This window comes from Protomyctophum parallelum (assembly GCF_964188405.1).
Source record: "Protomyctophum parallelum genome assembly, chromosome: 14".
Lineage (NCBI taxonomy): Eukaryota > Metazoa > Chordata > Actinopteri > Myctophiformes > Myctophidae > Protomyctophum > Protomyctophum parallelum.
Genome location: NC_139709.1, coordinates 45,594,728 through 45,621,774, shown reverse-complemented (window position 1 = coordinate 45,621,774; position 27,047 = coordinate 45,594,728). Strand labels below are relative to the sequence as shown.

At 41.9% G+C, this 27,047-nt stretch overlaps 1 protein-coding gene across 1 annotated transcript; it reads left to right on the top strand.

The window, feature by feature from the left end:
• Positions 1-20: 20 nt before the first annotated feature.
• On the top strand, positions 21-27,047 carry LOC310870631 (integrin beta-1-like). The gene is made up of 16 exons (XM_083781890.1): positions 21-351; positions 15,530-15,596; positions 17,537-17,622; positions 18,839-19,061; positions 19,603-19,773; positions 20,829-21,067; positions 21,447-21,602; positions 21,772-21,867; positions 21,981-22,070; positions 22,457-22,600; positions 22,715-22,917; positions 23,319-23,557; positions 23,662-23,884; positions 24,362-24,597; positions 24,819-24,985; positions 26,914-27,047. Exons 2-16 carry the CDS (start codon positions 15,530-15,532, stop codon positions 26,977-26,979), a joined length of 2,406 nt encoding a protein of 801 aa, XP_083638016.1. The 5' UTR covers positions 21-351; the 3' UTR covers positions 26,980-27,047.

Below are 27,047 nucleotides of genomic sequence, written 5' to 3'. Positions count from 1 at the left end.
CTGAAGGGAAAAAAGATTTCCCGAATCCCCACTACTTACTGTGTAACGTGTCCAGTGTGAAGCAGGGCTCTTTGCCCCCTATTTCTCGTTTTACCCCGTGCCCATTTACTTTTCTAGAATCCGGTTTTTTATTGGGATAGACGTTGATTTAATTGGACAACGTACGCCTGAGACTTTGGAGAGATTTCCTGTTTTGAAAAGACTAGAAGATCCAAGGACCAGCGGACCCCCCCTCCTCAACAACACAGTTTTACCGTCCCCGCTGTTTCTTTTCTTTTAAAGACGGATACTTTGTTGCCGCAGATGTCACTGTGAATCCAGAGATAAAACAGCCCTTCGGACACCACTACGGTAAGTTGCTTGATCTGGGCAGTGAATAATAACATAATAAAACAGCCCATCATGTTCCACGGCCATTCGGAACACAACGAGAACGACAAAGAGAGGATGATGACTGCATCTTTGGGTGTGGATATTCGTTAGGCACGACAGTTACTTTTGTCAGTTCTCCCCTCAATGACTGTTGATTAATGTTTCGTATAAACTTCTCCTACTATGGTGTCTTGGTGTTTATGCTTTCTGAGAACGTGCGTGTTTTCTCCCCGGAACCCTCCTTTGTTGGTTCCGAAGAAAAACTAGGCCTTCGTCCTGCTTTATATGACCGGAGGGGCAGTATAAAAGTGTTTCTAACACGGAATGAAACAGTTTCAGCATTGTTTCTAAATGTTGTTTCCGTTCATCACGAATTCACGATCAATACAACTTAGTTGTTGGGAATGTAGTACGTTTTCTTTTGAACACTGGGTTTTTAAAGTTTCCACTTTTCAGCTAAATCGGATAAGCTGCAATCATTATAAATTGCATTAAGTAAAGAGAATCAGTAGGTATTTGGGTAATGGCCACTTTCCCTGGGGAATTTGATAAATGCTTTATTTGTATAAATTGGATTTCTGTAGGTGAACCATTCTCAGACCTGAAATAGTTTACAACTTTATTTCCCTCCTTGGACATTTAGGTATAATCTCCCAGTATATTTAGGGGGTATACATAATAAAACACGTGGGCCTAGTTAGTAGAATATCCTGGTTTATTCTAAATTGGCAGGAAGTTGAGACAGGTCTGTCTAGCACAGACAGATAAGACTTTACTTTATCTTTAGTACCAGATTATAGTTAGCCTGTCCAGGCTAAGTAATATCTTGGGAGTTTTGCTGTTGCTGCATGGAACTAAAGGAGAATGCTGCACAGGTCTTGGCTCACTTTAAGAGCAGTAAGTCTGAGCTTCCCGAATCTAGTTCTAGTATATTTGTTGTGATGAATTGAACATGGTGGACCCTATTGTTAACAAGTGTAATGCTTTATGGTGTCATCCACACTTAACAGTTTTGTATTGAGTTGTGCTTGAAATGTACTGTAATTCTCTAATCGGTTAATACATACTTCAATCAATCAAACCAGTAAAGTACAAAGTAGCCTAAATCTTAAACTTGCTTGTAATAAAAAATCAAGTTGAAAGACGTCCAATTAGAGCAGACTCCTTTTTATAAACAAATATATAAACTTGTCTGCCCAAACAGGGATTATTATGGGTCACATAAACTGTGGTTGAGATTAACCTTAAATCCTGGACACCTCGTAGAACACCAGGATGGTTAACCAGAGGCTCTTTGTTGATCCTTGCCCACAGCCCACAGACCAGCTCACTGTGCAGAATGTAAGCCTGACAAGATAGGTCTTGCCTGCCTACCTCACCCACTTCGAACCATGTAGCCCGAGGGTGTGTTTTCTTCCTCTGTCTCTCTTGTTAGCTGAGCTAAGGAGAAGCAACAGGCAAGGCGTCCAGCTCACTAGCTGCTGGGAATGATTTGTTGAACTGTGTGAAAACAGTAATCCGCATTCTCCCTCCTCCACTCATGCTTGCCAAGTTTTTGCCGCAAATCTTAAGTTAGTCACAGGGGGGCCACAGTGACTCGGTTTAATTAGTAGACTGTCAGTACTTATAGATAGACGACTCTGTAATAATATGGCAACCGCGCTATATCAAGGCACATACTGTAGTTCTTTGATCGTATACAACAACACATGTGGATCACACATACAGTAAAAAAGCCTCAGTGTTTATTTAGGGTCCGTGTTTCCACACTCAGAGGTAAACTGACACTGAGGATTTTGCAGTGTACCTATAGACTACATAGCTTTCTTCTTTGGCAGGGGGAGATGTTGTGTGAGATAGTGATACCAAGTCCAAGAAGCCTGGTATGTCACATCTTACTAGATTCTCTTATCAAGTCAGTCCCACAATCTCACTGAGTCACTTCCCTTAGTTACATTGTTTTGGTGTTGGAACCGGTACAGTGAGCGAGGCGGTCAGACTCGGCCTCCTAAAGTTGTCTGCTGCAGTCAATAGTAGGGTATGTCTTTTGCACACACTGACACAGTATGAGTCAGCCTAGCTGTAATGGACCAGAGTGAGTGGTGCAATGGAATATTGGTGATGCATAGCCCCACCCTTCGTGTTCCTTGTGTTGAAGCCTGAGATGGATAGATATGAAACTAAGAATAATATAGCACTATCTATAGCTGTGTGTAATGCCAAGAAGAGGACTGCAGAGTTAGGTTATCAAATACAAAAAGCCTAGAATACTATTAGTAACTAAGTTAAGTGAGTATCGTGTTGAATTAAGTTGCTTGTTAAAAACATTCCACCACAGCAGCGACGAGTACGGCGCTGGTGGTTGGGAGGGAATGCGTTATCTCATCTCCCCAAGGATGGTTAGTGATTGGTATCTCCTCCCATGCAGCCCCCATTAGGGAGACAAGTTCCAGGCAAAGAGCATATTATGTCAAGTTTATAACTTTACAAAACGGTTACAATTCATTATGAATCCTATCTCTCATCTGTTCAGATTCAGAATCTTTACAAGTTGAGCAAGGCTAAACTTTACTACTTACAGGGACATGGACATCCATACTTACATTTTCAATTAAATGCAAGTAATTTTTGATATAATCTTTCACTGGTATAGTTTCCACTAACCATTCCACATATGTTTTTTCCACAACTTCTGTGTTTGTAAACACTGTATTTGTGAGTGTTTGCCTAACACTCATGCTAAAATGACACAGGCACTGGACATCTATTATTTATTTTGACGTTAATAAATGTAGTTTCTGATTCATTCCAAAATATCCACTGTGGCTAGGACCCTGCAGCATATCTTTTTGAGCAGTTGACAAACACTGTAAAGACTGATCTGGAATGAAACAAAAAGTCAGTGTTTTTATTTGTGGCTTAAAAACACAAGAAAAGGAGACATGACAGCACAATATAGCGCAATATAATGAATATTTTCTATATCGGTTAAATGACAAAATGGCAACACATGAAAGTAGTCATAATAAAGCCGGGCATTCCTGTGTTTAGGTTGGATTTCCTTTTAACGTGTTGTGTTCATAGATAAAGCGAGTTCCTCTTCCTGATCCATCCACAAGCCATTAAGGAAAAGAGGGCCCGGGGTTTGGCTTGCTTTAATTAAGGAAATGGATGCAGGGTCCTGCCAGGCTGCTCAGGGAGCTAATGGACAGAAAGTGGACTGTGACTTCCAACAGCAGGTGGGGGCTGGCAGGCAGGCTGGTTGTTTGAAGGCGAGATGGGGGAAGGGAGTCCATCAGATCTTTATGGAACCGCCCAGCATTAACAATGTGGACTTGTTTTGAATGGTTCCCTGCGCATTCACATCTCATGATACTTGGGGAAGCTGTGCTGTGTTTCATCATCGGCTTTGAGTTTAAGTGTATGTTCCATTTGAGTGTATACAGGAATCTTGCTTGTTGAACTAAACATTAATAATATATACACTACAAAATATAGGCTTCAGGTTTGACTATACATTTATGACTTCTTGTTTAGTTCAATGAATTGAGCAAAATGATGCTTCTCTCAGTGTTGTTGTTCAGGTCGATGTGGTTGTATTCTGAACATAGTGACAGGAAGGCTATGTGGGTGGATGTGATCTTGTGGTGCCCCACTCTCCACAAATAGGAGATAGTACGCGCATGTCACATAATGTGTCTCGACTCTCGATTAATCTGGACCTCTGATTGGCTGTCATGCTCTTTCATTTCCATTTAAGGCAGCTGTTTATCCAGACTAGTGACTTAAACTAAATGTATAATGTGATGGACTCCTAGCGTGTCAACGTCAATGATACAAGTGACAAATTACTTCTCATCAAATTGCCTTCACACAAATACTGAGAAAATGTACTGCAGAATTGAGCCTTCAGGGACAGACAAGTGTATAACTGGCTATTCTTGGTAGAATGTGTGTCTGTCGGTGTGAAAAAGCTCTGAACTGTAATATAAAAATAATATATATATATATATAATAAATAATAGTTTGCTTTTGTGGAGTTAAATGAGTATTTCTGGTGACTGGTAAAACTCTAAACTGTTAAAACCTACTAGAAGAAAACAAAAGCTGGCTAATACAGCTTGAGTGGAATGTAGAAGAGAGTAATGGAGTACTACTGACAACTTAATTTGCTATTTTGTGGCTTTTGGGTCGGCACCAATCCTACTCTGAAGAAGTCTTTTGAACACACCAGTTCCCTTTATGTGGACTATTTAAAGCTGCCCTCTTTAACTTTCATCATGTCCTACCAGAGATTGGAACCCAGGTTCCCTGTGCAAGCGCTGAAACCTTTACCCCAAGCATGCCTGCTTGCTCAGGGGAGATTTTGTCAGTACCACAGGATCACCAAATACAACTAACCGTGTTAATTATGCAAGGGATAATTTATGGCCAGCCGGTCATTGTTGAGAATTAATCAGGGTGATTAGGCACCGACGTGTAAATTATCCCACTTATTACACAGCTACTCAATAAATTAATTAATTCACCCAAAAGTAACAACAAAAATAAGTATTTCCTTGCTCACGGTAATGAAAGTATTCCAGTATTACACTGGGCTGACACGGTCGCCTCGGAAAACATGGAAGTGACAGTATTGATCAAATAGAATACATTTTCGGTTACTGTCGCCCATTTCGCGCTTTGAGAACATTGCGAGATCGGCTCGTGAAGCAATGGAGTACGGACATTACCGCCATTGACTGCAAACAGATAAGTGCAAAATGATTAGCTTATGAGCTATTTTGGGTGAATTTCTCTCCTGGTCCGACGTGTGGCAATGCGTGATGTATCCGCCACGCCTGTGTAACATATCTGCGGTCCTAGCCAATCAACATGATGAGAGTCGTGTAGCAGAGCTCTGTTGACAACATGACATGGTTGTTACACTAAGAATTGTGGTCCATAAAAGCAGGTCGTCTCAGTGAACGCTGTCTGAGGCGTGGCCGTGGAGCACACTTTTTTACTTTACTTGTTTATTTGGACAGGACGATGCATATTAATGGACGTAAATACACCGGATATAGCACAGTTGCTAATTTTCATCCACAGTCCTCTCACAGGAAACACAAAACGGAAAAACAGACAGTCAAACAGTGGAATACATTTACATAACATTACATAGGGAACACGGCATAAAAAAAGAAATACACCTAAAATAATCATGAATGGTTGCAGCTTTGGTTTTCAGATTGTATTTAAAAGAGGGAAATGTAGCACAATCCCTTATTAGGGTTGCCACCTTTGAGATCTTGAAATAAGGGACACTCTTTACGCCTGTCGCGGCCTTGCGGCGCAGGCGTGTGCGGCAAGGCCGGCAATAAGTTGAAGCAATACGTTGAAGCAATACGTCGAAGCAATACGTCGAAGCAATAAGTCGAAGCAATAAGTCGAAGCAATAAGTCGAAGCAATAAGTCGAAGCAATAAGTCGAAGCAATAAGTCGAAGCAATAAGTCGAAGCAATAAGTTGAAGCAATAAGTCGAAGCAATAAGTTGAAGTTTCCCTTCAACTTATTGTTTATGGTATGCTATCCACAACTTTTGAAGTAGAATTTTGTTTTCCAAAAACAACATCAGCAGCCCATTATAAAATATATGCCAGCGACCCCCATAAGAGAAGATTTTTACACAGTGATTCTCAACCCATTTAATTTCAAGTACCAGTTTGACATGCATTAGTACTATACAGACCCCCATTTAATGGCATTTCTATCTCTGGGACCCCCAATTCATATTGTAAAATCAATGTTAATTTAACTCTGATGGTCCATTTGGTTCCATTTGTACACTCTCAGAGTTACAGACCCATAAGGGTCCATTTGGTTCCAAACTATAATTTAGCTGGGGACCCCCTGGAACTCCCTCAAGGACCCCTGGGGGTCCCCGGACCTCACTTTGGGAACCACTGGTTTAGGCTACTTTAGGTAGTGTGTGCCTCCCGCTAGAACAGTTGTGCTGACTTTAATATTTCCTGTGTTTTGTTTTGTTCATTATTGTTAAATTCAGTGTTGACGTGTAGGGGCTATTTAGGAAAATAAGGAACAAACTGCGTTCCTTATTGGTTCAATAAGGGACGCATCATTTAATTCTCAAATATGGGACGATTCTGTATTTTAAGGGACTGGTGGCAACCCTATCCCTTATACGCAGAGGAAGGCCATTCCATGCTACACAACCCTGTACTGAGAGGACATTTTGGCCGAATGTTGTTTGCCGCAGTCTCCTCGAGTGGTGGCTCTGGTACTGATTCCCCTATCTGGCTTTTGTTTAATGAATTCACTTAGGGGGGGCGGGCACAGACCATGTAGGGTCTTGTATATGACCCCAACCTGTTTGAAAATGTTAAAGTTATCAAAGCTATGTTACAATGATGATATGAGTGGGGCTTCCTGTCAAACACTTTGAGCGCACTCTTGTAGAGCTGTTCTATGGGTTTGAGAGTAGTCACACCTGTGCAAGACCAGTTTGTGAAACAGTATTCAATGTGTGATAGGATCATACGGTGAAGATACGATCTGGCCGCTCCAACTGTGTGGAATGGTCTAATTTGTTTAAAAATATAATTTAATTTAATCGTATTAGTGACTTTCTTCACATGTTTTTTAAAGGTTAGGGTTGAGTCTAACTCTGAGGTGATCAGTCCTGTCCAATGAACACGATGACTGAACATTGAACAAACATTTTGCCAAATGTAATATAAGATGGGCTACTCTGCTATACAGTTTGGTCAAAATAAAAATGTATTCACTCCAAAAAAGTTACAGTGTAGCTTTATGAGGTTTCAAGAGTCTTTAAACACATAAATGACTGTAAAAATTCAATGTATGCAAATAAAACATGTGTGAAACTACTAGAACACAGCCATTGGTTGTTTGTTGTCTAGGGCTGAATATATGTGCGGCTTAGCATGGTTAACCACCCACTCACATGAAACGGAGAAGTTGTTGTGGCAACCCTGTCGTGGTTGCTTTCGTTCTCATGCATGTGAGAGAGCAGCGTGAGCAAGCAACATTCATATTCAGTCATATTACAATAGACTAATCATTCCTGTGTGTATTATTGGTTGTCTATATACTACATGGTGGTAAATTGTAGATGTTGAACATTATTCGGTGTTGGTGTTGACTGCTCTTTCCAACTCGAAAGCAGAGCTTTGTTAATTATTACCTGGCTGATATGCCACACTACAGCTCTGTTTAGCTTCACCTTGAGCAAACAGTCAAGGTGGTTGCACACCGGCCACGTTTTTCGGAAACCCGATGGAGAAATGCCGCTAAAAATCTGAATTTGCATCCGATTCGCGCCCGGTGTGTGGAGACATTTAGTCTGTTCAAAACTTTGTGGACTTCACAAACGGGTCACAGAGGGGTTACTAAGACGTGCGTCATGCATGGCCATGCATATACTCGGTAGACACACACGCACACACACACACACACACACACACACACACACACACACACTACAGAAAGATTGGTGACATGTCTTGTCTGTGATGAGATGAATGCTCTGCCTCATCTCCTGTTTTCAAGTGTCGGAGGCAGAGCCCACTACAATCAGGGAAAATCCCAACACCGTTTTAGATGCAGAAGTTATGGCCGTTTCTTTGTCAGCAGAGCCGCCCTAGACGGTAGACACCATCAATAGCTGACTAACTTGGATTATTTAAACCTCGGTCTTGTGAACCATATAATATAAACTCAGGTCTCTTAACTGTTGTTATATTATAAATACTATTACTAATACTATGCAGGTGTCCTTTTAGGCTTGGAGGACACCTCATTCAGCCATATTTATAACAACGCTAACAGAATACACACGTGAGAATAAAACTGACATGAGATGAAATCAATAATAAAACGGGAATATAAATTGCATTGCCTTTATGTTTTCTTTACTTTATGAAAAGATAGGTAGGGAATTTTGTTTGTTTTTATATTTCAATAATCTGGTCCATTCCTCCCCTGTTGTGAGGTTTAGACAGACCACATTCTAATGGTTTCCCAGCACTCTGTTTCACCACAGATACCAGACCAAAATAATGTCTCTAGCACTAAAGTTTGTAGGCGGAGGGACATCGCACAAGGGGTGAATTCTTTGCAAGGCAACTAGCTATGTTCTCAGTGGAATGTGCTTGGTGAATTTACATAACAGAGAGCATGCCACTGGTCCTCTCAAGGCATGCCTTCTTCAGAGACTGTAGATTGAATCAAAATGTCTGACCTGTCTGCAGGCAGCAGACCATGACAAGAAGACACTGTTGGGTTGAATTACCCCCGGCGCTCCCCAGCGGCAGCTGTCTCCGAGATTATTGACGATCCTTTTGTCTGATCCTGTAAATCAACAATTTACAACATTCCCATGTATGTTCACTATGGACTCTATGGAGTATGCTCTTTAATTTGCATTAACCCAACGTGACTCCGACCCTCATTGTTATCATGTAATCAAAAGTGTTGAAATGGCTATTGATTCCAGCTATGTTACTAATAGTTAATCGTTTCCCTTTCACCACGTATGCGCTATACTTTGTTGACTGGGATCCCCCAGGTACCCTCCTTTTTCGCCTAAATGCCAAATCTCCCGTCTATTTTCTTCAAATGTTCACCTATTATAACAAGCCCAGAATATGGATGCTAGGATTTGTATAGTTAATGGCTGTTCATATCTTTGGTTAAAGTTTGTGGAACATTGTCCAGCTGGTACAAATCTAATTGGAACATGACTGTTATACAATAGAAGACTATGTTTAATTACTTTAATATTAATTGAAGTACTATCAACCACTTCATGTATTATTTAGTACCACACTGACTACAGCATGCACATATTCATATCTGCAAGTTGGTCAACATAGAAGTAGCCTCTGAAACCCAGACGTTTATATTTCCAGGGAGAGAAAAAAAAAAGTCTGGGTCCGAGTCCACTTCAATTCGGCATAGAGTAGCGCAAACGTCGATCACTCTCTGCTGATAGAAGTGATTCACTTATATGTTATTAACCCCTTTCTAGCGCACTGTGTCTGCCTTGCAGAGAATCTTTGATTAATAGCTAAACTTGGTGTATAATGGTGGCTGTAATATAAATGAAAGATTGGATTCCAGACAGTAAGAGCTTACAAACGCAGAGCATGTCTGGCTGTCGTCTTGTTAGACGTGACCATACAAAGCCATGGCGCTGCAAAGTTGATCCACACTACTCTAAATATTAGTCTCAGCAGTCATGCTGACTACCTCATAGTCCACTGTTACTATAATTGACATCAATTCTTGGCAGGGGTCGGCATCAGAGAAATATAACTGACTCATTGAGACATGAACCATTAATCAATAATTAAACTCGTGTACCGGTACTATTTAGAATGGACAAATGTCTGTGACTCACTTAACCCATTCTGACCGGGCACCCATTTTGGTGTCGGCATCATGTCATGCTTTAGCTATTGAAAAATAGCAGATCTACAAGCTCATATCGCGCCACCGAGTGGCGCGATACGAGCTTGTAGGTCTGCTATTTTTTGAAAAATCGAAGAACGACTGACATTTTTTTAATCTGATCTCAGGTCAGAATGGGTTAATCAGACCAGTTTGTGTCCATGTGGAAACCTCGTATGAATCTGATCTCAGGTCAGAATGGGTTAAGGGCCCAAAAACACCCACTGCACTAGTAAGCACCAACATTTTGTCTTTGGTGAGTGTGAGTAAATGATGCAGACCTGTCAGTCTGGCTGGTAGGACAAAATGTAATTCCTACACGCACTGTAGATGGTTTGCTCTTTGCTGACACAATCTAGACCGGGCTGTGCTGCTTCCTCTTCTTTCCTCTTCATTACAGTCCTGGGCTAGGCAGCCTATCGGTGGATGGAAATGATGGAAACTCGGCTTCACTATTACACCTAGGAGGTCTGTAGTCTGAACACACCTAGGATATGCAAGACATCTGCCTGCTATCTGACTATGTGGAGCAGGCACAGATGCCAAGGTTGCTCTTGCACTGAAATGTCAAGACTGACATCACCTAACCCCCTCCCCATCCTCAACAGAGCAAGACCTTGAAGTCAGGAGAGCGATTGCATGGAGGGAGGGCTCTGAATGGCAGTGTGTGTGTGGTAGTCCAACCTCATGCAGTTGGGGCTTAAATGTTTCTCAGGTTGGGGTCTACCCTATACCTATTCAGCGGGGGCCTCCCATAATTAGAATGGGGCTGGCTGGTCACTGCCATCGACATCACCGGCAAAGACCGCAAACCACCTGGCAGCAACACTGTCATCGATCATGAGGGTGTCACACTCCTTGTGGACGTACTAAAGAAAGATGCTGCGGAAAAAGTAACAGAGAATCGAGATGACTGGAGACGCAAGCTGCATCTTACATTTGTGCGGGGTTAACTGTCTTTCACATTAAACTAACTGACTGTTTTCCCCTGATTCACAGCTTCTTTTGAAACTGATATGACCCCCCCCCCCCCCCCCACACACACACACACACACCATACCATGGCTTCTTGCCAGGTTGTCTCATGGTTTTCCATGAATGGCCAGTGGATTTTCCCAACCGTTAAATGAGACGGGCAGCTCCAGCTGTATGGCTGGGAAAGTTCCCAGAGAAATGTATCTCACTAGCTGGGAGTGTTGAGGTCTCTGAAACTGTACCTGTAGCCTGAAAGAGACATCTATCTGGGCATAGAGGGTGTGTGTGTGTGTGTGTGTGTGTGTGTGTCGATCTAGGAGAGAGAGAGGAGTTTAGGCTATGCCCAGGTGTTTTTCTTTCTTCTATTTGAAAACAAAACGCCTGCGGTATCCGAGGCTAGAGAACATGCGACTTGCACATTCGGGTACAGGATGGCAAAGAGGTTGGGCACACGCAGTCCATTATCTGGGCGCTGCTTCTAACCACTCAAAATATTTAAAGTTACTAGTGATGCTTTCAGTTGTTTCTGCTAGGATAGGATGTTGGTATCAGAATTCTGGGTGGCAAATGTGGCTCTGCCACTTGTTTGGTTCAAGTCCTCTCAATGGTTACATATTGGTTATGCATTTTACAGGTAAAGATCACGGCCATTACATTATTGAGAGCAAACGGGGAAAAATGTAATCATATTTTAAAGGGATATGTTGTCAAATATAGTAGCTAGCTATATGAAAGGGTTTCATACACAACTTAAACTTAGGTTACATTTTTAGGTTACATATTTTTAACTTTTCTTGTCGAGGTTCTGTGTCCGTACCATGGCTGCAGTGCTGAACTGACTTTATTTTTGCCATAGAATTGCTTATCAGTTGTGGAAGCAGCACTGAAGATTTAGTTTGTTTCTGTTGAGTGAGTGATATCTCCTCTTAACGGTCACTTGAGAGTTTCTACTACGTTCATTCAACTGTCACTGGTGACTTGTCCCTACCACAACCGGTAACTGAACACAATACAAATTCATCATCTAGGCTTCTCATTTCAAGTTGATGACCCTACTGTGATCTAATAATCGAAGTAAGAGGATTTTGAATCCATATAATGCACTGAAACTGATGATCATAATTCATCTGAGCGCAAACATCTGTTTTTACTTCTTACACCGTAAATGATGACATCCCTTCAGTTCTACCCGACTCTCATTCTGACAGTTCTCTGCAATTTGTTGCCGTGTGGAGGATGACACTCAGAGCTGTAATCTTTAAGTGTCTCTAAAGGAATGTGGCGGTACACAGACGGTCATTACAGCTGTTTGTCAGGGTTGAATTCTCTGGAAATGGTCCCACTTAATTCTGAACTTGATTCAGTCTAGTTTTTGTTTGTTGGGAAAATGTTGTTGTTTAATGAGGTTTTTTCTTCACTTTTAGTGTCCTTAATTGACACTGAGCTTGATACAACCTTGTTTAATCCATATAATTACTGCCTTGTAAAAAAATCTGTGTTTTACGACAATAAGGTAATTGTTTTTACCAGCTGCAAAGCAGACTGGGCTACATTCTATCGGGTTGGTAGTGCGACTTATCTTCTCATTGACTGCCATATTGACCTATTTGTAATTGGCTGCCTCGTCTCTCGGCAACCACACACTTTTTGCCTCTAGCCGACCTCTCAGCCAATGGGATAGGAACATCCCATAGTCTGCGTCCCATAGTCTGCCTTAGATATAGACAGAGTTACGCAAACGGCGTTCACTTCATGGGGCCAGTCCCCGCGCCGACCTCCACGGGGACCCCCACGCCGACCTCCGCGGGGGTCCACGGTAGTCTGTGTGGGCGTCCGTGGATAAGGGGGGTCCCCGCGGAGGTCTGCGTGGGGTAGGCTACAACCAAATGGATGCCATTAAAGGGCCACTTCACCCCTTTTGCAATCAGATCTTATTTTATATATTTTTTTTTTTTGCGGCTTACGCCTTTTATTGATTTTTGAAGGGACAGACAGTAGGCTGACAGGAAACGGGAGAGAGATGGGGGGATGACATGCAGTAAAGGCCGTGTCGGGTCCGGGAGTCGAACCCGCGGCACACTGCGACTGGATTACCAGTCCGGTGCCCAGACCGTTACGCTACGGCCTGGGCCACAATCAGATCTTATTTTAATGTTTGGGAGACAAACACTTTTCTGGGGTTTTTATGTGGGTAATATGTGTTTTTAGATATAGTGTTTCAAATTGTCTGATGTCAGACACTGGTCTCACGTCCTTCCTGGACTACATGTTGTCTCAGTATGGCAGCCCCCCCTCTCTTCACAGTGCACCAAAGCATTATGGTCATTGTAGTAATCCAGCAATCCAGTCAAACCCTAACACACAAACTACATAATATTTGTGGCCATAGAGTGCAAATTTCAAACTATATATCTACTACAAATACATTGAGTGACTGGAGTTTCTTCCAGTGGTGAAATGTCCCTTTTATCTAACAAGATGTTGTACATAGAAGATAAAACCTTGATTAGGCTTTCTTTTTAGCATAAGTTTAACCTGGCATGACATACTTTTACCCTTTGAGGGCTATTTAGCATTTCTGACGGTTTGCGTAATCAGGCTGCCCTGTTGCACTAGTCACTACCATTATGATTAGCATCACTGAGGGGTGTGGGTAGGGGTGTGTTCACAGGATGTTGTAATGTAGACTATTTGTTTACTAGAACTCGGTGCCGTTTCACTCGATACAAGTGACACTTCTCAATATAGCGTGAATATACATACGCCAGCATCAGACTTGTTACTTGCTTGTATTATTGCATTGGTCTCTTCAAGGCAATCAAGTCTTCCTACCCCACACAACTTCTTACAGACGGTGTGATTCATATCAGTGAGACACTTAGGAGAGCTCAGTTTGGAGATGGCCTTTAGGCCCTATATATTCTCACAGGATGTGGTTGATTTATAGAGGCGTATACCCTCTGACCCACTGCTGTGCTGGTATTTCCGATGCCTCTGCAACGTTCTCACAAAGCACAGCTTAGAAAATGATATCAAGTTGTACCAGAAGGCAGTGCTTAATTACATGTAAAAACTATGAGCCAAATGGATGCAGATGAAGTCATGAAGTTGCAAAAAAAAGAAGAAAAAAACATCATCGTCCAAACTAGAGGTCAGCCTATTTTGAGTGAATCGAGTCACCACTCGCCACACAGCTGTTGACTTAGCTTCAGTCAACACCGCCCGGCTGGGTTTGTGTATCATACCGGGGCAGTGCGAAAGAACTGCAGTAAGCTGCTAACTCTCAGGTTTGGGCAGTCGGTCGACGGAAATGTGTCACAGAGGGTGAGGGGAATCACAGGGAATGAAGAGGAGGAGGGGGGAGGCATGAAGCTGCCTGACCAAATAAGGGACCACACACACACACACACACACACACACACACACACAGCTTTCTGTTTTCTGTTACGCGGTGTCCTTCACAAGACAAGACCTAGCTTAATAGGAATGTTGGCCCACCATTAAATCTGTCATTAAGCTGTTGTCACGCCAAACAGACAGTTTCCATAGACGAGATTCAAGAATGAAACAAAAGTGGCATGCAATATGATTTACAATAGACATAATTGGGTGACAGGTTTACTTATTATTTATCATCCTGATGCACTCTTAGTGACTATGATCAGGAGGCAACATAAGACTGTCACTTCTTAAATAAGGCATGGCTTTAAAGGTGAATATTTTCAAAAGAATTCAGAAGTAGAAAACGAACAGTTTCAGATGTGCTATTTCCATTATTTGTCATACGACAAAGTGTATATAGGAATTAATTGGTTAATGTAAATGTACTCATCTTCAGTTTATCTGGAATAATTAGCAGACTTTATTTTGAAACCCGAATGAAGATCTCCTCTTGTTATAGTTCTAGTTAGGAGTGCAGACTCAGAGCAGCACTGGGACTTTCTCCAAAAGCCGTCAGAAAATAATGTACTGTGGTTTGTGGTAGCGGTGTCTGGACATAGCATAATAGTTCCTCCATATTTGGAAATGGAGTTTGCGCTGGTCCTCCTCTCAGTCATCAAGTGGCACCTTGGACATGTTGCAACTTTGGTACAGCAACAGTCTTCCTCTGGGTATTTCCTGGGAGCGTAGAACTCGACCTCAGTATGGTCTATATGTCTCCAAAAGGTCTTTTTTTAAAGATGTGTGAAAAGTCTTTAAATATTTATATAAAATCAATTGAGTCTGACTTTGACATCTGTTAAAGAAATTCTAACCCTGTGAGGTTAATGCATCTTACAGATGCCTTACAAAAACCTGAGGAATATAAACGCATGCATATACAGGACAGCACACACACACACACACACACACACACGCGCATTAGCATAGTAACACTGCCTGGTTCCTGTTTACATGTTGTTTACTGATACCTGCTGTGAGTGCGGAAGCTGCTCATCCAGGAATCACGTTAACATCTAACATGTGACCGCAGTTCCATTATTGAGGCTGTTTGTCTGTAGTGGCTAGTGGGCTATTATTAATACTGTGAGATGCTGCAATTTTGACTGCAGTCCTGCTTATTGTTTGCTTTGTAACAATGGCATTGACAATCTAGGAATTGTATCTTTATTCTACTTCTGCATTCATTGTAAATGGAATGAGTGGTTTTGACTGAATATTTTGTTTTGACTAACCCTATTGTGCTTTTTTTGTGTCTTTTGTACAGATGGATTTCCGGTTACTTTTGATATCGACATTATTATCAGTCCTTCATAACAGCAGGGCACAACAAGGTAAGATGCAGAACACATTATAATTATGATGTATTTCTTTACTGACAACAAAACACCAAATCACATCAATTTGTTACAATGATTGGTACTTCCTGCTCTTGTTTTGTGTCACATCATCCTCTTTCGGGCTTCTCCTTCCTGCTGAAATCAGGATGAGATGCTGTACATGTAGACCTACTATATATTCTTCTTAACATGCTATTCATTTGTGAAGTGAAGCTTGTTTATTTACCAGGGCGATAGAGCGCCAAAGTTCTTACGTCACTCGCTCATCCCCTGGTTCTGCCTGGTTCTCTATGGAGAATAACATGGGGTCATCTTAAAATCGTTTCATATAAGCATTGTGGTCCAAAAATAAACAAGCTGTCTCTGCATTATTGTCGAGGAGGTGTCTCTGTAATCTGTATGGAAAATGTAACTAATTCGGTAGCAGTAACAATGTTTTCTCTCAATCAGTTGATTCTTCATATCCGTGAAAACGGCCGGGATGACACGTTTATTTTCCAAACAGTTCTTATATGAGGCAATCCAAAATCCCCCCATGGGGATTACAATGCAAATAAAAAGTACATGAACCCGTGGATTCAGACTTCGGTGCTCTATATTGATTAACTTTTATCGGTTGCTTTTGTGCTATGAGATCAGAACTTTGTGTTCTCAACACATTTTCGAGCACTTCTTATTGTTGAGTGGAACATTTTCCTGTTAGCAATGCAACACTTTCTAATAGCATTCACTCTGGCACTTCAGATTATTATACTATATGCTATAGCATGCGCAGACCACTCATTATTACACTATTCCATTTGGCTTTTTCCTAACTATCTACTGTATGCTGTAGACTATGGTACCATACTATCACTTACTCAATTATAGTTTTTTATGACAATACTTTTTTTTACAAGATCACATCATTTCTTGGAAATACTGCCTGAAGCATGACTCATTTATTTTCAATTGGAAGGTAGCCCATACCATGCTTCACTGCCAGCAACAAAGACTAAGGCCTCTTTTAGACGGGGACCATCTCCATATAACACGTCAAAGTCCCGTTGCGTTCTCATTTATTCTTACCCTTTACATGAGAACGCACACGTTACGATATGATGTGCTATTTTGCTATACTGTCGCTAGGTGGCGATAACGGGCTGCCAAATAGACAGGTCACCCACGTACAAGAAGAAGAAACCTTCACGCAAGCCTGCGCAACACGGCGCTGGGCGCGCCACGGGATGGTATATATTGTATAATACATTAGGCTACATAAACGCTGCTGCCGCGGCTGCCGTCTATCACAAGGCTTTTTATTTACATCATGGTTTTACATTCAACATCACTGATGAGCAGCACTTTGTAGGCGAGGAGGGAGGCTTGTTCAGGAACTCCATTATATCATAATGATATGGCTCTGCATCAATGTAATAAACATATGCGCTGTGAGCCAACGTGAGCCATGATGTCATAAGTTTTGCGGATTCACCGTTTTGCCTGTTTATATGGAGACCATAGGATACGGCGTTCTCAAAGATTTCCACTCTGGGAGGCAGTTTCACTTCGATGCGTTTTCACCTCCTGAGAACACCGTTCTCGTCTAAATGACAGCGCTAAACGGTACTTTATTTTGCCGTTTTTTATGAACACCATCCTCGTGTAAATAGCACCTAAGTGAAGTGAGTGCTTCTATAGGCCTACTTGGTAAACGGACATGAGTTGAAACTGTACTTGGTTCGCTGTTTTTCACTCTGCACCAAATCTCATTGTCAAAAATAGCCAATGTACAAGTCCACAACACGTTGCAACATGACACGTTGCGAACTTGTAGACAAGCAATCTTTGGCAAACATTCCCCTCGGAATACTGTAGGGAGGGACGCAGGGGTTCAAGTGGTTAATGATGCTGTTTCCACAGGTGCATTCATTGTTGTTGTGTATTCATTTCAGAGGGGAGTATCTGCATCAAGGCAAATGCACAGTCATGTGGGGAATGTATCCAGGTCTCTGAAACATGTGGATGGTGCACAGACGTGGTGAGTTACATTGCTAAAGCTTACATTTAACTATTTTATCATTTGGTGTGATGATCGTTATTTTGTCTGAGTGATGTGTTCTCTGAGGTGGTTATTACTGTATATTTTATATATATAGAGCAGTGGTATCAGTGCTGTCTAAAGCCCAAACTGCACCAATGATAATGGCAGTTGCAAGGAGTTGAATTGGTGTGGTTGACCACACCAATGGTTGACCGTTTTGTTGCTTATGGCATAAGTTGTTGATCATGATTTAAAAGGTCACAGTTATATAACAGAGGCTCAGCAACACAGAGTGTTAGTTATTCTAATTACATTTTGTATGTATCTTTTGGATACTCTATTATTTGTGTTTTGAAAGTCAGAAACTGTAATGCAATAAAACCTCTAATTTACCAAAGCCCAATGTGGTTGTTTTTATAAATCCATAGTGTTGTGGAATACATTTACGCTTAATAATCGTGATTGAACTAAATTGCTTTTCTACAGAAACACTAACAGTAATTCATTTAATTTGAACTTAAATCTAGTGTTGACTGTTGATGAATGTTTGATGCCGAGGAGAAAAAGGATTCCTAAGGTCTTGTTGTGTCCTGGGAATCAGGTCGTTTTGACTCTGTGCATTGTCTCAGGCTCTCTGTGCCTTGTGGGCTATCATGTGCATTCAATCTATACAGATAATTAAGTTAAATTAACCTTATTGGTCATCTGTTTCTCTTTATGCTTGTTGTCCAAGAATAATGAATTGCATATAATTGATGTTGGATCCAGGAGTAGCATCTGTAGAATATTTGTGACTATCCTTGTTTACATTTTCAAATAACAGAATGGAAATGATTTGTTTAAAGAATGGAAACGTCATAGAGACAGAGTCAGTGAATTGGAGAACTATCCTGCCTTCTTTCTTGGCTTTTCCTGCAGGCTCAAAGTATGAAAGAATCCTAGTTACCCTTTGTAAAATGTCAGCTGGAGTGATTTAAAAAATAAATCCTGGAACGGTTATTCCCTCTTTTTGATCAGATGGTTTAAATTCCTGACACACCATGTGATGACCAGTGTCCTTTGTTGGTTTAAAACCTTCGGTTTTACACATTATTTGTTATTCCTTCCATCTAAATTCTGAGACGGCTGTAATGCGACGGTGACCAATGATCTCCACTGACTTTGAACACTTTTTGTTTGTTTTGTTCCTGCTCTTCTTCCTCCCTTACAACAGAATTTCCTCAACCAGGGCGAGTCGAAGTCAGCCCGATGTGACGACCTGGCATCCCTGAAAAAAAGGAACTGCAACGTGACCATGATCGAGAACCCACGCGGCAGCATGGTTATTGACAAGGACATTCCTGTCACCAACCGCAAGAAGGACGTGGCCGAGAAACTAGACCCTGAACAGATCACCCAGATCCAGCCTCAGAAGCTCACCCTCACCCTCAGATCTGGTAAAGAATAAAGATATATATATATTTAGGGGGAATAGCCATTAATGCACTTTTGCACAAAATGACACCTGGACCTCTTTGTTGGGGACGTAACGACTACAAATAAAGGCAAGAAAGCCTTCTAGCATGGAATTCTCCTTTAACCCATTCTGACCTGAGATCAGATTCATACGAGGTTTCCGCCGGACACACACTGGTCTGATGAACCCATTCTGACCTGAGATCAGATTCTAAAAGTGTCTTCGATTTTTCAAAAATAGCAGACCTACAAGCTCGTATCGCGCCACTCGGTGGCGCGATATGAGCTTGTAGATCTGCTATTTTTCAATAGCTAAAGCATAACATGATGCCGACACCAAAATGGGTGCCCGTTCAGAATGCGTTAAATCTCTCAATGCTTTATACAGGTCATAGACATACGGCGTAGAGATCAGTTGGATAATGATAGACTTTCTGCACGTTTTTTAACATGTTTTTCCATGAAAGGAGAGATGTCGGTATAGTATACTAATAATAGTATACTGTGATATTGCTCCACCAGGTGAGCCTCAGACCTTCAAACTGAAGTTCAAGCGTGCTGAGGACTACCCCATCGACCTGTACTACTTGATGGACCTGTCCTTCTCCATGAAGGACGATCTGGAGAACGTCAAGAACCTGGGAACCGACCTCAAGAGGGAAATGCAGGAGATCACCTCTGACTTCAGGATCGGTAGGAGTAACTCAAACTCATGTTTAAATGGTTTCATTTGGGTTTTTTTAGTCAAATGTCATCATCATACAGTCTCCTAGTTCAAAGTATGTGACGGCCAGAGATCACCGATACGCAATGAACGTTCTCTATACATAAAGACTGTGTTGTTTTATAATGTTGTTTATATTGTATGCCGTTATAATGTTTAGAAAGGCTTTATTTTTGAAAGACTTAAGGACTCTTACATTGAAATGCCTTCTTGATTAGAAGAGGCCACTGTGACATTTGACCTAGTTAAGGCAGGTGTGTGAGTTTAGATGATTGCACTGGATAGTAATCAGCTGTGTGGGCTTGCAAACATCATTTATGTTAGAAGCAGCACAGAGAGTGCACCTACTCCTCCTCTGTGCAACAAAAAGCTTTATTTCCTTTCTAATTTCTACAAATCTTCACCAATAGCAATGCTGTAAGTTAGAATTCATTGGAATGCATTGTATTTCATGTTGTGAACTTGTGAATGTCAATTTCATGCATAATTTAGTTAATGTTTAAAAAAAAGGGATTTCATGGTAATTTTGGATTAAAAAGGATTGTATTTACAAGCTACTGTAAAATTAAGAACAGGACAACTGAACTCATGCATGTTGTATTGTATTTTATGTTTGTTTCAGTTTTTACTCCATGACCTTGTAAAAGATGAAGAACCACTCAGTAAAGGAACTTTACATCACGATTCTGTCATTCTTTCTATGGGGAATTGGAGTTTAGCTCGCTGTTGAGCTGAAGTTCAGCATACACTTTGGCAGGAACAGCACAAAGACTGATGATTGCATTTCTATGTAACCTGTTTTCACCCCAGCATCAATTCCACCAGGGGAGATGTCTCCCATAGTGCATCGTTGGTACAGTACAGTACAGTACAGTACAGTACAGTACAGTACAGTACAGTACAGTACAGTACAGTACAGTACAGTACAGTACAGTACAGTACAGTACAGTACAGTACAGTACAGTACAGTACCTCGCAAACACAGTAGCTCAGCCTCTGAAAACACAGTCCTTGTTGTCCTCAGGGTTCGGCTCCTTTGTGGAGAAGACGGTGATGCCGTACATCAGCACAACGCCCACCAGGCTCCTCAACCCCTGCACAGGCAACCAGAACTGCACCAGTCCCTTCAGCTACAAGAACGTCCTGAGCCTCACCAATCAGGGGGACGAGTTCAACAAGCTGGTCAGTCAGCAGCAGATCTCGGGGAACCTGGACTCTCCTGAGGGCGGCTTCGACGCCATCATGCAGGTGGCCGTCTGTGAGGTGAGAAGGATTCAGTTACACACACTGGAGTATAGTTGGCTGAACTGCATTAGCTAAGGAACACTGTGGCCCTTTAACCCATTTTGACCTGAGATCATATTCTAAAAATGTCTTCTATATCCCGACAGTTTTCTGAAAGATGTTTCTATGTCAGTCGTTCTTTGATTTTTCAAAAAATAGCAGACCTACAAGCTCGTAGCGCGCCACTCGGTGGCGCGCTATGAGCTTGTAGATCTGCTATTTTTCAATAGCTAAAACATGACATAATGTTAACACCAAAAGGGGTTCCCGCCCCAAAATGGGTTAAAAACGAAAATATCTGTTTGTCAGACTTTTGATTCTAAATGAAGCGTCTGTCTGTCTGTCTCTGCCCTGTTAGAAACAAATCGGCTGGAGGAATGTGACTCGCCTGCTGGTGTTCTCCACCGACGCTGGTTTCCACTTTGCTGGAGATGGCAAGCTGGGCGGCATCGTCCTGCCCAACGATGGCAAATGTCACCTGGAGAACGACGTGTACACCATGAGCCACTACTATGTATGCGTTTTTGTAACCAAAACTTTATTGCATAATATATAATATTTAATGGACACTTAAGTTCTTCATGATTTCGGTGTTTCCCACTGGTGTTATTTGTATACTTTGAGTATTTGCTTGTTCCCATATTGATTTAGTTATTTTCATTTAATTATCTTTTAAATAAAAGGACTACCCCTCTATTGCACACTTGGTGCAGAAGCTGAGTGACCACAACATCCAGACAATCTTTGCCGTCACAGAGGAGTTCCAGCCCGTTTACAAGGTAAAGAACTTGTTTGCCACTCTTGAGACTTCATAGTGATCCGATGATTATAGCCTTGTGTGATATTCCAAAGAATTTGATGTGATCCAACATTCATGTCCTATTCCTGACAGGAGTTGAAGAATCTCATCCCCAAGTCGGCTGTGGGAACTCTGTCCTCCAACTCCAGTAACGTCATCAAGCTCATTATAGATGCTTACAATGTGAGTTGATCAGTCGTGTGTTCACGTCTTCAAGGAACATGTATAGCACTTTTCTAAACAAAGTTACAAAGACCTTTACAGAACATGTTAAAAATAGCAAGATGGCATTCTACACTGAAATCAAAAGGCATGGCTAGTTGGACACGCTATGCTCCTTAGCGTCGATGGCAAATGCAGGGAATGCATGAACCTGACCACAGGATGCTGCTAAATAGTACCTTCTGCAGAACTGGTCCATTGATAAATACGCAACTACCAATGGATTTTCCTTACAGTGGAACAACCTGTTGCTGGATTAAAATCAATTGTAAGATAAAGTTTAATTCAAAAGTTGAAGTTTTTTCGTCGTGTTGAGCAGCATTAACCCGTCTCCTCTTGTGTTCTAGTCTCTGTCATCTGAAGTGATCCTAGAGAATCATGGCAGGCTGCCTGAAGGAGTCTCCATCACATACAAGGCCATCTGTAAGAACGGTGTGGTGGGGACCGGGGAAAATGGGAAGAAGTGCTCCAACATCTCCATCGGAGATGAGGTATTACTATTAATTTATCTTAACAGAAAGAATCTGAAGAACTTAAGATTGCGTAGTAGCACTGTTTGAAATGTGTAAAGAAATGGATAGTGATGGCACTTTAATCTTCCTCAGGTGCACTTTGAGATTTCTGTGGAGTCCCAGAAGTGTTCGTCTCACGGCAAACCGGAGATAATTAAGATCAAGCCCCAGGGATTCACTGAGGAGGTGGAGATTGTGCTCAAGTTCATCTGCGACTGTGACTGCTCCAAAGGAGGAGAGACCAACAGTCAGAAATGCCACGAAGGCAACGGAACCTTTGAATGTGGAGCTTGCAAGTAAGAATGAAGGCAAACGTATCACTATTATGTTGCACTGATCAAAGCATGACTCCCCATTGACCTGGAAAGATGATAGGACCACCTGACCACATTCTTTGAAATGGACAGACCAACTGAATCCTGGTTAAAGCTGCCTTAGAGCTATCTTTGTAGATTGGTTTTATATTGTGCATATAATATAAGTATAACTCACTTAATCTCATGTCAATAGTGATGTGAACTGGTACACTCCTGGGTTTTTTGTTATGTTATGTGTCTCGTAGTATTTGACTTTGATTCCTCTGCCATTCATTCTATAATGGGGAACGTGAGGCTACATTCCCTTGTATATATTTAAGATTATTTTGTTCTGGTCTGCTCTATGCTCTCTTTAACTTTATTTGACATTGTTCTTTTAGGTGTAACGAGGGGCGTATTGGCAGGCTGTGCGAGTGCAGTAAGGACGAGGTGAGGACGGAGGATCTGGATGCCAACTGCCGCAAAGACAACGGCACAGATATCTGCAGCAACAATGGAGACTGTGTCTGTGGCACCTGTGAGTGCAAGAAACGAGACAACCCAGCCGAGATCTACAGTGGCAAGTACTGCGAGTGTGACAACTTCAACTGTGACCGCTCCAACAACAAGCTCTGTGGAGGTGAGCCTTCTGGACTGCTTTGTGTGAATGCGAATCTTTTTTTCTTTTTTACATGGTTTGCTTTGCAACACTACTCACCTCTGCTTGTGTCTCCCCTCTCTCAGGACATGGACGCTGTGATTGCAGGGTGTGCATCTGTGATGCCAACTACACCGGAAGTGCCTGTGACTGTTCCCTGGACCAGTCCACCTGTGTGGCCAGCAATCAACAGATCTGCAATGGCCGTGGAACCTGTGACTGTGGCGTCTGCAAGTGCACCAACCCCAAGTTCCAGGGCACCACCTGTGAGATCTGTCCCACCTGCCCTGGAGTCTGCACGGAGCACAAGTGAGTTTTCCATATCCTGTCAGATTGGATGACATTTTATCCATTTAACTAAAATGGCTATATTTCTTATGTTACAGAATGCACAAAGCAGTTTTCAGTAAAATATAAAAAATTACATTTTGAGTGGCCACAATATACAGTATAAACCACCAGCTCAGTGGCCTTGTGTGGTCCGCCTGGAGATTTGGAGATCAGGGGTTCAATTGCGCTTGACAATGTGTCTCAAAAACGATGTTCAGGTTCCCGTATCCAGCATTATTGGTACATGTTCCACTGCTTTCCCCTCCATCCCTCTGCACTAAAGACATTGCCTATCAATGCTGTTGTGTGCATAAACTGTACGGATGGATTTGTTTTTATGTCCGGATACGGATACCCCAGGGCACATCTGCCCTCCCGCAGGCCGTTTACTGGCTTTACTGATATCTTGTTACTTCAATTAAAAAAACTAAAATGTACATATTTCTCTCTCCACAGGGACTGTGTGCAGTGCCGGGCGTTTGAGGCTGGTGAGAAGAAGGACACATGCCAGCGAGACTGCAGCTACTTCAACCTTATCAAGGTAAAGGACCGCGACAAGCTTCCTCAGCCCACCGACCAGAGCTTCCCCCTGACACACTGTAAGGAGCGCGACGCCAACGACTGCTGGTTCTACTACACTTACGCCGTCCGGAACGACACCACCAAGGAGGTCTTCGTGGTGGAAACGCTGGGTGAGTGTCTCTGCCGGTGCCGAGGCAATTATGGGGAATATAGGCATGTTTGACGCAAGCAGATTGTGGCATTGACGTATGACCACAGTGGCTAATCCGACATCTACGTATTTACGTCTGTGGATTTCAAGTATATACATGTGACATCATAGATGATGATGCAAATGATGCGTGTTCGTTCCCTGTGTGATGATGCTGTTTGCCCGCTCCGTGTCTTTCAGAGTGTCCGGCGGGCCCTGACATCATCCCCATTGTGGCGGGTGTAGTAGCAGGCATTGTGCTTATTGGTCTAGCCCTGCTGCTGATCTGGAAGCTGCTCATGATCATCCATGACCGCAGAGAGTTTGCCAAGTTTGAGAAGGAGAAGATGAACGCCAAGTGGGACACAGTAAGTCACTGATACCTGTATATAACCATTAACACTGACTGAGGATGGTAAAGGCTTCATACATGTAGGTCTGGCAATTACAGAAAATGCATTGACAATTATTAGATCAAATTGCTGGTAAAACTAATGTAAATTGTAATTCTTTGTTGTAAACATTGGTCTCCAAAACACACAAACTATTATCTGAATATTATATATAATATAATACCTATAGTCAAAAATGCAATATGATCAGCAATAAATATTTATAACTGGGAAAGAAACAATAAGAATAGAAGTCTAGAAATTAAATGGAGTTTTAAACAAATTGTAAAATTGTGGAAAAGATGCATTCAGGGGATGTGAATGTTTCTGATGAGCTCAGTGTCCCCCTGCTGTTCTCATGAACAGAAAGACAACCTCAGCTCTTTCCTACTGTACTGTTTGGTCTCCATCTGTTGAGGGAGTGGCTTGTTCCCTTCCCCATGGCTGCCAGTACTGCCCCTCACTGTCAAAATGACAGCACTGCATATCCATAAAAGGCAAGGAAGTGTGCATGTGTTTGGGGGCAGTGCAGAGGCCATCACCACTGCTGTGTATGAGATCTCCCTAGCAGCTCAACCGGATGGCCATGCAGCAAACTGAGACAGATTCCAGTTCAACAGTGGCTCACATTCAGAAATATGACTCAAGTAGATTCCTTAGGCTTCTTATATCCTTTTCTCCCTCTCATGCTCATTTCGTCTTAACTTTAGCTTGAGCTCATATCTTTTTCTTCCGTCTGGTCACCTGTATAAAACAGATCTTATATCCTAATGAGACTTGTTCTGTCTTTTCCTATTAACTGTCTTTTTCTTTCTATGCTGTTTCTGTCTTGTCTTTCCTTGACATTCTCCACTATAGCAAGGGAATCCCATTTACAAGAGCCCCATTAATAAGTTCCAGAATCCCAGCTATGGGAATAAAGCTGCTGCCCTATAAGACAAAGTTTGTATTGTCTCTGTGTGTGTGCTACTGCATGCACTCGACTGCTGGAGTGTTTAATGTCTGTGAATTTGCATAGATTTACAGTGTACAGAACACACCCACACTAATAAAGTCAATCAAAACAAGTTTGGGTAATTGATGAGAGTCTTTTTTTTTTTTTTTGGAGGAGGGTAGACATTAAGTTTTACTTTGATTAACATTGAAATCAAAGCTGTGATAACTGTGTGCTGTGTTTTTGATAACGGTGTGTTTCATTAGCCTCGCATGGCCAGACTAATATAATATCACTGCGTTAGTCTGGAACTTCAGTGTGAAAGATTTATTTCCAAAGACTCCAACACAGCAAAGAAAGTCTCACTTTGAATAGTGAGCTCTGATTGGTCACCCACAACTCTGGGGTGAGCAAAATATAATTAAAACTGAGGAGTGCCAGACCAATCTCCAATCTTTTTCCTGTGGCAGATTTGTCTGGTTTCCAGACTAGCGTTTCATTACAATAATAAGCTATATTCTGCTTGAGGTGATATTTTACATCCAAGTAATGCAATGTAGGTAGTCTTTACTAGGCAGTCAAATAATCAATTGTTTGCACTGTACAATATCAGCCAGGAACGTTACATACCATCTAAGTAACATGTTGACTACATGCAGTATTTATATATGCAATATTTATATATTTGACATACAAGTCATCTATATGTAACATGTAGTTGAAAAATTCACATTGTACTTTGTAATGTGTATGGTCTTTTTATTAGTCGAATGGAACTCATCCTAGTAAAGGCTGTACTTAAAAATCACTTCTGTCAGACTTCTGTAACCCTGCTTAATTGCTTTTGAAAACGTGCAGATTAAGCTATGTTATGGTTTGATGAGTGTTGTGGTGTGCTGTATCTAATCACATTACTCAACATTCACATTTAACTCATTATCCTTTTCCCGCTCTCTCTCCCTCTCTTCAGGGTGAGAATCCCATTTACAAGAGTGCCGTAACGACTGTCGTCAATCCAAAGTACGAGGGCAAATGATGGAGCTTCCTCTTCGTCATGACAACACTGTATGCAAAAGAATATGGGTGGGGGACATTGGGGGGGGG